Raw genomic sequence first — 16,323 nt, forward strand, 5'->3', positions numbered from 1 at the left:
CACTGTTTTAGAGGTTGGTGGCTATAATGTGACGGTCAATTCAGGTTTTAGTTAGTAAATGAATAATCCCAACCTTAGGCTCTAATCCATTGCTTCTAAATTAGAGATGGTTAGCGCAGATATGTCCTCTAGTAGTTGTACACGAAATTCAACAAACACACACATACAAATAAACAATTTAAGGCCTAAATAATGTTGTATATAGATAGCGCTACAGTAGTAGCATGCAGCCGGGTGTACTGGTAGTGCGTGAGATTGTGGTATTGACCGTGACTCGTGAAGTTCAGTTCACGTAGCGGTACAAAGTTAAAATCAAATTTTCCAAAAAATAACGAAGATCATCATCTTCAGGTAACCTTAAGATGCATATTTTTTTATCCTTATGTTTGTTTTAAATTGTTATCTTATATTTTAATTAGACTTGTAAATGCTGTTTTTTTAGGCTTAGCAGTACTAGGTGCTAACGTAAGACATAAGGGTCCATGTTACTTTAATATGAATGTTGTATAAATCATGTACTGTTGCACGTTCGCATCCAGTTATGTGGATTTGTTAGGCCTAACTGAGTGAAATGTCTCGTTAATTTTATATTATGTTACTATTAGTAATGATACTATCCCAGTAGTGCATGTAAAATTGATTGAAGTGTAGGCTTAGAAGCGTATATTGGTCGCCATATTTTTCAATATTTTGTCTAATTCCGCAGATTGCGTCATTATATACTCCTTTTTAGTACTAATATTGAGTAATAACTTATGATTTGAAATAAAAGTGGTATTTTATTTAAAACATTTTTTTGAAAATATTTATAATTATTCAAATTGATTACATCAGGCAATCTTCTAAACTCTTCTGTAGATAGGAAATTTAGCAGTTGTTAACATTAATAATTAGAATAAACTGGAACAACCTTCATTGGTAATGCTGTGGTACTTTTTATTCAGATTGTGAGAATTTTCTTAAGGTAGTACCTTCAAGTCTTGACTTAAAACTGTGAGAGAGAAGGAATGTCTAATAATATTAATGAGTTCTAGAGAATTAGTTTCTGGCCACAAAAGCATGTGATTGTAAAATCACAGTTACGAATATATAAATCTCGCATAACCAAGATGTTAATTATTGTACACTAAAGAACAAATAAAAATGTCTACGGCCCTAACATATGCTAAATTTGCATGATTTATGCCATAGCAACTGTACTCTTACTAGTTGGAAATCCACTTTAAGAACATTGCAATGATTGCTAAACCCATTGCTCACTACTTTTTCATTTATCAGTGAATGAATGTTAAAACCAAAACTAACGTGTTGTTGGTTCCTATTCACGAAATAAATAAGAATCAGTGACACATCAGACAACAGCTCTCTTCATGTTCTACTTTGGTCTGGACATTTTTATTAGATCCAAAAGCATTTACTCTTCAAAAACACACAAAGAAAACCATTTAGTGTGAATGCAGAAACCAGTGTATAAATGTCAGCCTAATTCAAACTGACATCATGTTAAAAAATGATGAATGAGGATTGTAAACAGCCTGGAAACAATTTTTTTTATTCCATATTATCAGGCATAAATAACTTGGTCTTAACAGCAGTTTACTCTGCATAATATTGTTGGGTGTGGCTACAACTGTGTGCTACAATAATCCATGATAAAAGTGTATAAATGATGTATCAGTTACATTATGATATGATGTAGAATGGGTTGTTGTTACTACTGTTAAATATTCAATCACAGTATTTCAAGTTTACAACTATTGTAATCATTGAAAGCTTTCCTATTCTTTCAGAGGAATATGGGTAGGCTCATACTTGATTATAAATACATGGTTCTTGTCAGTTTTCATTACAGTTACTTATATGCAATGAATACACATGCATGAGTCTAACATTGATGCACTTTATTGGACTACATTTTGTTTTGCCATGTGTGTTCTGTAGTAACAAGTTACTAGGTCAAGCAATAAATTGCTGATATTTTGTTGACATTATTCTACTAGGAAGGTAGCAGGGACCAAAAGGCCATGTTACTAGTATGAGTTTTAGTTATTTTTGATTAACTCTTGCAGTGGGCCATGAATCAAAGGTTATGTCATCATGCTGTTGACTTGCATTAAAAATTTTATTTAACTGCTATTTTATTAATTTATTTCAATAAGTTTCAAAATTTGATATTGTACTTTAATTAAATTTTTAATTTAAAAGTAAATATTAAAAGGAACACATCTAAATATAGGTTTTTGTGAGCTGTGATATGTTGAATGTAACACTGGTACAGTTTAGATGTTTGTGATGTAAAAATATTGTGTATAAAGTTTCATATGAATTAGAAACATTACCAATGCTGACATGCTAGAATATAAATAATAACCTCCTATCTTTTCTCTTTGTTGAGATATCTGTTTTCAAATATAGTTGCATCATCTCTTTCTTTTGAGACAAACCTCCATGCTGATGAGTTGTCTTTAGCCTGTTTAAAATTTCATATTTTTTTGATCAAAATACAGCTTTGTTACTAAACTTAGTAAATTATAATGGAATTCTGTGGTACTGATACAATAATTTAAGATTTTTTTTAAATTCAGATGTACACCCTTGTGCAAATTAATTGAAACCAGACGGAAAATTACTATTTTTTTCAATTTTTTTGCATTTTATTTCTGAGAATCCACATATTACTCGCAAATTAATACATGATATGACCACCTTTATTTTTCAAAAGATCATTAATCCGCTTTGGCATCGAGTCCACGAGTTGACTGCAATCTTTACTAATTTTTGGATTGCGGTACTACACCTCAATTAGTTTATCTTTTGTAGTACAGTCTTTTCCCTGAAGTCTTTCTTTACAAATTGCCCAAAGATTTTCAATAGGATTTAAGTCTGGAGAGTTTCCAGGGCAGTCCAGCACCTTTATTCATGTTGTAGTCGTAAAATTCTTCACAAGTTTCGATGTGTGGCATGGAGCCAGATCCATCTGAAAATCTTTTTTTCAATTCTGGAATGACTTTTCTCTGCAAAACTTTGATGTACTGTGGTCCTCCCGTCATACCTTCTATGATATGTAAGCCTTCAACGCCATAGTAACTGAAAAAGCCCCAAAACATCTTCAAGGGATATTTCATGAACTGATTGATGTGAGACTTGAAGTTTCTCACCTGGAGATCTGTGAACATGCAGACTTCTTTGACCCTGTATAAAGAAATGAGTCTCGTCACTGAATAACACCTTCCTCCATTGTTCTTGCGTCCAGTTCTTGTATTTCAGACCCCATTGATACTATTTTTTCTTCATTGAGTTGGTAAGAAGTTGTTATTTGACTGGTCTCCTTGCCCTTCTAACGCAATTTTGAATGACGTAATATTCCTCAAAATTTCGTCGTATATCCCAAAAATAGATTGACTGTACTGCAAAACACAGCTAATGATGCCGTTTGTGTGAAAAAATAACTATTAAAAAAATCAGCGGGTCCAGTGAGCCTACACTGGCAGCCATGCTGAAAATATTGTAAAATGACCATTTGTTTCAATTAATTTGCACAAGGGTGTATATACCAAACCTAAAAAAGTTTTTGTTTTACATTCTTCACACGTGAAATTTTTTAGGCTTAGCAAACTGTGATAAACAGGAACTGAATAAAAGGATCATAACTGGAAGAGATAATTGTTTGATTTATTTTTTATTTACTGACCTATTTTTTAAGAAAAATAAGTTTAAGAACTTGTTTGTAAATAGTAATATATACATGTATAGTACGTGAGTGTATTTTACAAAACACAGATGCACTAAAACACAGGTAAGACAGATCACTTTGGAAAGACGAAAGGTCAGTTTTATATTATTTTGTATAGTAACATGAGTACATGTGTACTACATAATTCTGACTTCTGTGTTGTTAGTTAGGTGTGGCTAGAAGGTCAATATAAAGAAAAGTGTGTGTGTTTATATGAATATATATATTGTTACGAGATTTAAGCTATTTGTACTAAACATTTCTGTTTTCATGTTATAATCTGTAGTCATTCTAGAATGAAAAAAGCATAATTTATATTTATTTTCTTAATTTTTTTTATGGTGGTTATAAGGTCAGTCAAATTTAAAGACCCATGTTGTTAGGGTAGAGAGAATAACAGACAAAATATAGTCTTACTGAAAACAAATGTTTGAAACATTTAGGATGAGCTAACAGATTACAAAAATTATATTTGAGATTTTGGGGACAAAGAATAGTTTTTTTATCATAACATGAATCACTTTGTGCTTTGCACAAAACAAATTGACTATTTTCACAAACAAATCTTTGGTAAAAATACTTCATGAAAAAAAAATTGATTTTTTGTGTACAAAAAAGTTGCAATCTTTCCTAAAAGTTTATTAAAATTTGTGAAGATACAGATAATGCACCAAAAATTACTGTATAAATACTTACTTTTATTTATTATACCAAGCCTGTTACAAAAGGGTTAATGATGAATATCATTATTGACCTTGCAGTGTAAATCTACTAATTTGTCATTGTAGAATCCAATCGTGTCAGTTTTCATTGTTTAGAAATCATTGAAACCTTTAATAATAGTAATATTTGATGGGAGTGGGAATTTATATACATTAACCATATCCAGTATTTATGCTACAGATGAGGATACAAGTATTCGTCTCTATAGCTTGTAATGAATTTTATTTAACCATAAATTTATCTTGGTAATTGGATTTATGATTTTAAGGTAATCAATGACAAACATTTATAGTCCTGGATCATTATTTCCATTATTTGATAAATCCCAGTGTTATATATATCTTGCTTTCATTCACAGTTTATATAATTTCACTTGTTTGTAATGTATTCAAGCTTTTATTAATTTAAAAAGAAGTAAACTGTTTTATGTTTTAAATTAATGGTAGTTCTTTGGCATTTACTGATAATCATTTTTGTAGTGTATAAGTATAGAAACAAAGTTAATGCTATCTAAAAAAGGTATTTTGCTTATTATTATTAGTTCACAATGTCTTTATCCTATTGATAAAATATTGTCACTCTTGTTACTTTGAATAAAGGAACCTCTGATCAGTTTAGATATATGTTAAGTGTTGTTTGTATACATTTAATATTTTAAAAAGTCATGTATATGTTGTTTTATCTATTAGTTTTCCATTCCATGTGTTTTAATTAGAAAATTCTCCAGATACTGAGACTAATGATTTTGTTTTAGTGTGGTCAAGATTTTAATTTTTTAAAGTAGGTGGTTAAAACATAAGCTTTGTTTGTCCTTTTGAAAATGACAGATTTTTTCATGACAAATGCCAATTTCTGTCTAACTGAGGTATAAATGTATTTAGATTTTCTCAGTATACTTGCAGCAATTGAGTGTAGTTTATGGACAATTTTAAAATAAACACCAGATTTACTCTAAATCTCTAAAAATAATTCATACAAACAAGATATTACCACGCAAAAAAAAATTAATTCCATAGATTAATCAGAATGACAAGCATGGTTGGCAAAAAGTAGTATACTTTTATGTTTTGTTAGTTTTATTTTTTGTGCCTTATTATGCTAATGTTATTGTACAAGTCATTAAGAGAAATATTAAATTGACACATAACTGTACAAAGCATTGACAAATATTTCACCATATACAGTGTCCTGTGTATATTTAAGTTTTTACTAATGTCAATTTAACTCTTTAAAATAGCTCACTATAATATATATTTGCACGTTACCTGTTTAAACTGTAACTTCTGATGCATTGTGTATCTTTACAAACTGATAGATTTTTAGTAAATATTGAATGTTTTGTACACAAAAAGTCAGGTTTTTTTTAATGAAGTAATTTTACTAAAGATTTGTTAAAATATCAAATTGTTTCATCTAGTCTGAGTGTGAAGTAATTTTCATGTTATGATTAAAAACTATTCTTTGTCAAATAAATCTCGCATATTTATGTAATCTATAAACTCTCCTAAATACATTTCAAACATTTGTTTTAAGTTAGACTACATTTTCTCTGTTATTTTCTCTACATTAACAGTGTGGGTCTTTCAATTTGACTGACCTTGTAATCACCAAACAAAAAGAAAATAGAATGTTTTTTTCATTCTAGAACAGGGGTCACCAAACGGCCCTCAAGGTCATTTTGCCCGGCCCGCCAGCAGCTAGCCGCTTGGAAATAAAAAGTGACATTTCATCAAATGTCTGACTGTCACAACAAAATAAATCACATCGATGCTTGCTTTAAGCTGGCAACACAAGATGTTATGATAAAAAGAAACAAAGCTGTCAGGTACATTTTTAACCAATAGGAAAATTCTTCTTTCGTCCTTGCTGCCCGTGTATTCATATCGAGGCACATATCGATGAAAGCATTAAAATTCTGCAAACAAGTATAGACTTAACCCTCATCTTATCATCCTATTTGAATCCATGAAACATGTTTTTGAATCTCTTCACGAGAAAGTTTGCTGAAAATGAATCTGTCGCTCGTACAAGTTACAAAATAGTGCATAGGATGGCAGAGTGATGAAAACCTTTTACTGATGGCAACTTCATCAAAGAGTGTATGATGGAAGCAGCAAATGAGCTTTGTCCTGAAAAAGCCAATTTCTTTGAAAGTATCAGCCTTTCAGAAACTTCAGTTGTATGGAGAGCAGAAGAACTTGGAGAGAGCATCACATTACAGATATGCCAAAAAGCTAGAAACTTCCTGTGGTATTCTCTGGCACTGAATGAGTATACTGATCTCTCCACTATGTCACAACTTCTCATGTTCATTCGTGGAGTTAATTTGGACTTTCAGATCACGGAAGAGCTGGCATCAGTTTGCAGCATGCACGGAAGGACAACTGGAGAAGACATTTTCATGGAAGTGCATAAAACTTTACAAGACTATTACCTTCAGTGGAATCAGCTTAGAGGTGTAACAGTTGATGGAGGAAAAAACATGGCTGGAGTAAAGAAGGGTCTGATGGGGCTGATCAGGAAATAGTTGGAAGATCTTCAACTCCCATGCACTCTGTTCATACACTGCATCATACATTAGCAAGCACTCTGTGGAAAAGACTTAGATATTTCATTTCTGCAGTGAACTTCATTCAGGGTCATGCACTTAATCATTGCCAGTTCAAGGCAATTCTTGAAGAAATTAATTCAGATTTCTGCGACTTGCCTTATCATGTAGCAGTGAGGTGGTTCAGCTGCGGTAAAGTCTTGCCTCGTTTTTATAAGCTAAGTAGAGAAATAGATGTATTTCTTATCGAGAAATATAGGGCCAATCCACTTCTTTCAGATCCAACCTGGTTGTCAAAGTTGTCATTTTTGGTCTTTGATCTCTATAGAATAATTAAAGGATTTCGGAGAAAGCTGTCATTGTTTGAAGCACATTTGGAAGGAGGAAACCTCATTTTCAATGTTTCAATGAGTTTCATGCTGGAATCACAGAAGATGTCAACCTGGAGTTTCAGAAAAAAATTATTGGTGATTTAAATAAGCTTTTTTAGAGAGATTTTCAGATCTCGACAGAATCGAAAGTGACATTCTCCTTTTTTCATAATCCTTTTGATTGTCATTGATGATGTGCCAGTGGAACTTCAGCTGGAGGTCATCGATTTGCAAGGAATTGACTTATAGAAAGCAAAATACAGAGAGGGTTAACTTATTGAATTTTACAGCTGCATACCTGAAGATGATTTTCCAAAGCTGAAGCAGTTCGCATCTGGTGTGGTATCAGTGTTCGGAACAACTTATGTCTGTGAACAAGCATTTTCAAAAATGAAGTATGTGAAGTTGGTACATCGATCAAGGTTGACTGATGAACATTTGAAAGCAATTCTAATGATTGGATGCAGCAATTCAAAACCGAACATTGAAGATAGTTTCAAAGCTAAACGCCAATTTCTTAGGTCTCACTAACATTTTTTCGGCTTAGTGAAATTCATATATGTACTCACTATGTGTGATGTGACAACTGTTTTTGCTAATGTCACCTTCTTTGATAACCTTTTGGTAAATAAAAATGTTGGTTGTATTTCTGTTTGTTTTTTATCATATATGTGTATTGCATGCTACTCCCACATGGCTAATGTGGCATCCTAAACTTCATGTTAAGTCTTTTACAGAGAGCTTTGGTTCAAACTTATGAGTATTGAACATAATGATCATGCACCCCAAGCATGTAATCTGGCCCCCTGTGAAAAAAGTTTGGTGACCCATGTTCTAGAATGTCTGCAGATTATAACATGATAAATGTTTAGTCCAAATAGCTTAAGTCTCATAATGCTACATATCTTTTTTTTTTTCTTTTAATTATACTGACTTTCCAGTCATGTCTAGCTATTATTAAAGAATTTGCATGTACACTTATTACTGTATCCAGTAATATAAAATTGACTTTTAGTCTTTAAAAAGTGACTGTTTTGGCTGTGTTTTAGTGGACTAGTAATATTTTGTAATATACAGTCGCTTTCAATTTTTATACGTTATATATTATTACTATGTAGAAACATGGTATTAAACTTATTTTTTGAAATATTGAGCAATAAATAAAGAAGTAAAGCAAACAATGTTCTGTTCTGCTTGTGACATTTGAACTTGGTTGATTTAGATTGTTAAGCGTTTTGATATTTTGCATGTGAATGATAGGAAACAAAATGTATCTTTTTAGATTCTATATGTTTAAGAGGTTTTAACAGATTACAGTGGCTGATAAAACCACCAAGAGGACATTCTGAGTGTTGATTGGTTATTCACATTTCATATTTAAGTAAGAGTATATGAGGGACTGTTTCCATAAATGGTGTGTTTGATTTAGTACATAAACCATATCTCAGTAAAAGAAAAAGATAAGAGGTTCTTATTTTATATTTTAGCATGTTAATATTAGTAATCTGATTTTTTAATTTGTACAAAAATATATGTATGTTGACATCACCAACATCTAATTGGAAAAAGTGTTGCATTCAACATATGTAACTCACAAAAATCAATATTCAGGTGTGTTCTTTTTAGTTTTAAATTAAGAAAGTAACTAAGGTATAATACCAAAAATTGAATTATAATTTACAGTTTGATCCCAGACTTATTGATGTAAATTCATAAAGTAGTAGTTCAATAAAATTGAGTGAAGTCAAGAAAAGCAATGACATGGCCTTTGACCTGTGACCTGTTGCAATAGGGCTAATAATAGAGATAAAAGCCTTGCATATTTTCTCCCAGATAGTTTATTTTAATTAGAGATTAAACCTCCGTCAGTATGTAACTTTTTCTTGAACATGTTCTAATGACAAGTTAAAATATGAACAAGCCAACTTGTACCTCATTAACTGCTGAGCATATATCACTAAGCCAATAAATAGACCTTTGCTTCTAATTCCATGAATTGTCATAATCTATTACCTCAGAGCATTCTGACCGTTCAGTACTTGAAATTATGATCAATTAATGCCACAAAAATAATCATTTAATCCAAATTAGTGTTTCCAGGTATTGTTTTCAATTATTCCAGTCATTCAGTAATCAAAATATTTTGATCATAATTTTTATCATTATTTTTGATAAATTCAGCCTAACTAATAAATGTATTGACTTACAAAAATAACCAACCAATTAAAATTACAGTTTCCAATCATTAATATATTAAATTCTTATTGTTCAAGTAGTTGGAGAGTGCACTAGTATTTTCTATGTAATAATGCTATATTTAATCAACACACAAAGCATTTATATTTTCTTCTCTACAGGTCTACAGAAGCTAGGTATGAAGAGCTACGTGATATGGTTACTTCATATCTGGTGTATATGCCAATTTTCAATTATCCATACCTCCCAGTGGCACAGTGGTATGTCTGCTGACTTGCACTGCTAGAAACTGGGTTTTGATATCCTTGGTAGGCAGAGTACAGATTACCCATTGTGTAGCTTTGTGTTTAATTCTAAACAAACGAACAAATCAATTATCCAGTGCATTTCTGTGCCAAAACAGATATCTCTTATTTTCATTCATCATAATCTTTCTTCAACAGGTCTAGTACCTACCAACTTTTTGCAATATTTATAAGTTAATCATTTGATAGAGCCACACAGTCTTCATATTCTCTAACCATATATTTTATTATTTTTATATTAAAAGTTTAAAACAAAAAAAAATTGATTCCAGCATAAATGATTTTATTACCCATTGAAGTTAACTTTCATAGAGAAATTACTAGTCGGTAGTAGTTGAACATTAGATGACTGTAACATATAGAATACTCACTACTCCGTATACTATATATGGTGTATTTAAGGAGCCAACTGTTTTATTAATATGAAGTAAAGGAGTAGAAAAAAATTAACACATATAGTTGATCAGAAGCTAGATACGAAGCAAAGATCTCCCTGGCAAAAGAAACAATCAGAATTTCTGATTGTAAAATCTTTATTGTCAATTAGTCATAAAAATAGTATTCCAAAGTTAACTAAAGGAAAGGCATAATACTAAAAACTGATATTCTTTTTACGATAAAGTGGGAAACCCAGTAATGAGGGGATTGTATTCTCTATGTGAAGTTAAGACAGTCTGCTGTATCATCATTAGCTGAACAAGTAATGTCCATTTCCATCCCTATTGTATTTGGCTTCTTTATTTTAAGTTCAGTAGCCAGCCCTACACATCTTTTTAATTTAGTGATAAAGTTTGTTTTGTTTTTTTTAAACTTGTAAAAACAGATGCTAACAACAGTACGTTTGTTGTTAAGCACAAAGCTATGAAATGGGCAATCTGTGCTCTGCCCTCAACAACTATCAAAACTAGACTTTTAATGTTTTGCTTTCCAACTAGCTTGAAAGGCAAATCAATTAATGAACCTGATGATTAACAGATTCCACTAATTGCCCAGCATTATCAACAGAGCAAAGATTCACACACATTGTTAGACAACTAATATTGTTACACAACCTCAACAGTATTGTATACCTTGTTGTTACAGATGAAGAAATGACAAAAGAAGGAAAAAAATATAATGGGTGCAGTAAGGTTGATTTAAAGAACTAATGGAAATGGGCTGTGCATGTAGCTACCTTAAGGTATTTTGATAATTGGTGGACATTAAGAACAATGGAATGCCAATTAAGATAGGGAAAGATATAAGGGAAGGCAAAAGAGGGATGATATAAAGGTAGAAGTAGGAATCATATGAACATATGTTGGACAGTACTGGCCTGGTCAGACAGAGCTTCATCCAACAAAGAATGACTGGTGCTTAGATAGATAGATGTGCCTTGTAGTTTTCAATTACTTTTAAGTTTCCTTAGTTGACTGCTGCAGTTCTACCTAACTAATAACTTTTGAAATAACTAGAAACCTTATGTATGATCATCACAATTTTTAAAGAATTATATTAATTTCAGATCCAAAAAAAACAAACTAATGAGAACACAGAGAGAAAATATTTATAATATACATCACAGTACTATATTTGTAGTTCTGATTGACAGAAATATTTAGTAATGGGACCCAAAATATCATTCAAAATAACCTTGACTATATGAGTCACAACGGATAATATGTGACTGGCTGTCTTTAATGGTAGATTCGTGCCTATTTCATGCACAGCAGTTAAGCTTAAGACATCCATTCTGTTATGTTGTTGCCATTTGAATTTGCATTTTTCTGTCTTTTGATTGATAGATTTTAAGCAACAACTTATGAAAAATGTGGTTAGAAACAGCAATTTGTTTTTGTGTTCATGCTAAATATGGAAATGGGAAAATTCTGAAACATTCGTGATCTTTATTCTGTCAACAATTTTATGATTTCAAATTTGCACTAAATAAGTCTGGAGCTTACATGTGCTAACACTATCATTCCAACAATTATCATTTGATACCTGTTTATCTGGAGATGTAGTACATACTTCAAGGCCTTTTACTTATGTATATTGCCAAATCAGTGGATTTCCCATTTCACAACAAATATTTTCTGGAGGCAATTTTTGACAAAACTGAGGTGATATAGTAGCATGACTTCTTGCTGTAAGTAAATAAAAATGGAAGAGATGGATTTTCAATGACCTTTTCAGGACTTTTAGATAAAAAGGCATCAATTTTATTAGAATTATATGATTTTCCAACATGTTCATGGCATTTGTATATCCATTCTAAAGTTTTCATATCCAAACAAAAGCTGGCTAAATAATTGGCATTCTTTTTAATAAAATTAATTTCAAAATAGCCAGTGAACTTTGCTGGACAGTAAATCCTAATGAGAACCATGGTGGCTTACAAACATTGAGAGAAAAATATATTTATATTGTGTTGTGCCGGTAGTGCAGAAAGATGGAAATTTTGCAATTTTTAATTGCATGTTCCCTTGAAAACACCACAAGACATTGTGGCATGCCTGTGACAAAAATTTGTATGGGTAAGCTTATGTGTTACCAAAAGTCTTTCTGATGCTTATGCTTTGAGTAATAAAATAATTCATTTTATTTTTGACCAGAAGGTGAAGGTCAAAGTGCATGTCAGGACTTTTACAAAGCTTGGTACAAAATTTAATTAGATTACTTTATTACAAATGTATGTCAAGAAACTTGACATCAAAACATAGTTTATAATTCAGTTTTTAATCATTGTGTAAATTTCAGTGTTTTGAATTGAAAAAAGATTTAAACAAGTTCTTGATTGCCACATTATTTTATGAATTCTTCACTTTAGTTTTTTTATTCTTTTATATGAGTTTTAAAATGTTCAGTTAGATAACAAACAATAGATACTAAAAGATCAGAATTTAAAATAAGAACCTCTCACCTTTTATTACCCATATTAGCCATCTTGAGATACATTTTTACTTCATGTGGGTTTCTTATCACAAAAAATCTCCCACCTTCACTTTATAAGATTTCAATAAATTTGTAACACCATCCATAAAAGTTCCTTCTAACTTTAGAATTTCTAAAATATTTACTTGTACTTGTCAGTGATAAATATGTATAACCAATAGAGAGATGATTGTGTAAACTACATATTCAGCTTCCCCAGCACAACATGCATTAGTATAAGCAGGAAAAATAATTCAACACAATGTCTCAGATTTAGGACAGTTTTTTTTTTATTGTGATTTAAATTTTAAATGCATCAGTGCATGATTTGAAATTGAAGGGTTTTTTGACAGTGGAAATAAGGCTGATATACAGTGCCAAAATTGGCTAAGATAAAATCTTGAAACCCATCAGTATACATTGTGTGTGTGTTTTTATGTTTTTTAAATTTAAAATTATGTATTGTTGGATCAGGTTTACAATTTAAGAAGTTTGGCCAAGAAAAAAAAATCCATTTAAGATACAAAGTAAGATTATGCATACAGACTGTCTTAGAAGCTGTTTCTTTCCTGATATGCTCAAATATAAAATTTTGTGGTATTTTGGAAAAGGTGTTGAAAATTGTAAATATATATCAGAAAAATGTGCATTATCTTCTATAGCTATGAGACAAAGTAAATGCTTACATTCATCTCACTGATAGGTTTATTAAAAGACCTATCATAAATTAACTGATCTAAGCTTTAAAGCAAAAGTTTGTGTTTCATTTGTAGTAAGAAACAAACCAGCAACTCCATGACCTCTGATCCTGGAGACACCAGAGAAGTGACTGTGGAGTTGAACAATATTGTAAGTGAATCATTCTTTATTTACAAAATAGGAAATAGTTTTTCATAAATAATGTTCTAAAATATTTCTGTAAAAATAGTTGCTAACACAGATTGTATTGTATGTGTTTGTTAAAACCTTCTGAGTCAACAAAAGCTTGAAATTAACATTTTTGATGTGTCCATTAACCCTTTTGCAATGAACTCAGTAATAATGTACACAAGTTTGTGTACACATTTACATATATTAAGTATTTGTACTATAACTTTTGAGACATCATGTGTATCATCACAACATTTGGTAGACTTTTAATAAAGATTACAAGTATTTTGTACAGAAAAATCTGATTTTTTAATGAAATATTTTTACTAAAGATTTGTTTGTGAAAATAGTCTATTTCATTACTTGTCTGAGTGCAAAGTGATTTCATGTTAGGATTAAAAAAAACTAGTCTTCATCCCAGAAATCTCAAATATTAACTGTGTAATCTCCAAAACCTGAATACATTTCAAATGTTTGTTTTCAGTAAGACTATATTTTATTCTTTTTTCTTGCTGAGATGATTACAAATTACAACACAAAAATACAAGTTTAATATAAGTAGGTTAAGTCTTGTAATGCTATATATTTACATATGTTTTTTAATTTTTACTATATTGACCTTCCAGTTACGCCTAGTGAACATTACCAGGGATGCCAACCATTACAATTTTGGTCTATACATTACGACTATACGCTTATACAAACAAATATTACGACTTGTTGCAACTCCCAAATTATTATATAGGCCTATACAATAAAGTGATAAATTGTTCCCCCAGGGCTTGAAAGGGGTGAAAAGAAAATTTCTAGTGAGATACTAATAAATTTTGATAATGGCTACTTGCGATAATCATGTTTGTGCTTGAAATAATAAAAAATATTTGTATCTCTGGCGTCTACCAATAGTTTGAGTGTGGTGCTTCTCCATACTGGGTATGTGGGGGAATCCATAGTTACGTCATCAGTGCTTGTCATCCAATCAGCGCTCGCGTAGATGGGTATTTCTTGTTTTCTAAGAGGCATAGAAACACCAATGCGATTGTTCACAAGATGAAAAAAAGAGGCCTCATTCACCAGATTTGTCTTGTTTCTGGCAAATCTAAAAGGACTGAAACTGTGAATCAAAAATTTAGGAAAGAGTATAGTGCAAAATATGCGGTCATTGCATCAAAAGTCAGTGACAGTCTTGCGTTTTGTACAGTTTGTCACATCGATTTTTCTGTGAAGCATGGCGGGATAAACGATTGTTCCACGTACAAAATCGGCATCTCACCAACAAAAGGCTGAGGCAAAGACAAAAATGATGCAGATAATGACATTTATGAATAAGAATTCAGAATATAAACCATAAATGCAGAAGTGATGTTCACACAATTCGCCATTGCTCATAACTTACCCCTAGCTGTAGCCAATCATGCAGGACATCTATTGAGAAAAATGTTCCCAGACTCTGATATAGCAAAAAAATATGGCTGTGCTAGAACCAAAACTACAGCCATTGCACAAATGTTGGGTTGTGAAGATGACAAGATGATTTCAAGCATACTTACTAACAGTGTTTACAGTTTAGCCACAGATGGATCCACAGACATGGATGACTCATGTCTCCAGTCATGAATGAGCTATTTATAGCAGTAGTAAATAATAATAGTTATAATAATAAACAGCTTAGAGACATTGGTCAGGCCTAGTAGCTGCAAATGATAAAGGGTTCTGTCTACAAATCATTATGTCAGTTATTTGAAATAGCTGGCATCTCTGCATTACATAACTTAAATTGACGTGGTACATGTGCACTCGTTACTTATCCAGTAATATAAAACAGACCTTTAGTCTTCCCTGTTTTGGCTGTGTTTTAGAGGATTAATGTATTTTGTAGTATACAGTCACATTTCAGTTATTATACATACATATGTATGTATGTATATAGATTACTACTATTTAGAAATCTATTATTAAACTTGTTTTTCTTAAAATATAGAACAAGAAATCAAGAAGTAAAGCAAACAAGTATATCTTTTTGCTATGCCTTTGAACTTGGTTGCTGCTGGACATAGGTTGCTTAGCCTTTTAAAATTTTGCACATGGATAATATAAAACAAAAGGTTTTTTCAGGTTTTATATATACAGTTGAATAACCAATAAAGCATAAATACCTTCTTGAAATCTTAGTTCAAAAGAATGTGGTTCCATTTTCACAGATTAAAATGGTTGAGAAAACTGTTATGGGACATTCTAAATTGTGACTGGTTATTTACATGCCATATTGAAGTAAGTGTTTGAGGGACTATTTTCAGAAATGGAAAGAGATGAATTGGGCCACTATGTTTGATTCAGTACATAAGCCATATCTCAGCAAAGTAAAATGATATGAGGTTCTTATTTTACATTCTAGCTTTTTAATATTAATAGTTTGAGTTTCTAATTTGTACAAAACTATAGACTTGGTATTTTGACATAAATATCTAATTTTAAAAAGTGCTGCATTTAACATACCATGCGATTTACTAAAACATACATTTAGGTATATTATTGTAATTTACTCTTAAATTACAAATTAACTCATATATATGCAATATTTAAGCATGAATTAAAATCTACAATTTAATTCCAAACTTATTAAAATAAATTTATAAAATAGTAGTACAATAAAATTTTGAATAC

General features: G+C 31.2%; 1 protein-coding gene across 2 annotated transcripts in view; it reads left to right on the forward strand.

The window, feature by feature from the left end:
• The first annotated feature begins 201 nt into the window (after window positions 1-201).
• The window catches only part of LOC143258685 (uncharacterized), an 81,763-nt gene continuing 65,641 nt past the window's right edge, over window positions 202-16,323 (forward strand). For both annotated transcript variants that reach the window (XM_076518099.1, XM_076518100.1), the window contains exons 1-2: window positions 202-351; window positions 13,563-13,638. In XM_076518099.1, the coding sequence (XP_076374214.1) occupies window positions 13,585-13,638 (54 nt within the window). In that variant the 5' untranslated portion in view covers window positions 202-351; window positions 13,563-13,584. The remainder of the gene's footprint in view (window positions 352-13,562; window positions 13,639-16,323) is intronic.

This window comes from Tachypleus tridentatus, chromosome 8 (assembly GCF_004210375.1).
Source record: "Tachypleus tridentatus isolate NWPU-2018 chromosome 8, ASM421037v1, whole genome shotgun sequence".
Lineage (NCBI taxonomy): Eukaryota > Metazoa > Arthropoda > Merostomata > Xiphosura > Limulidae > Tachypleus > Tachypleus tridentatus.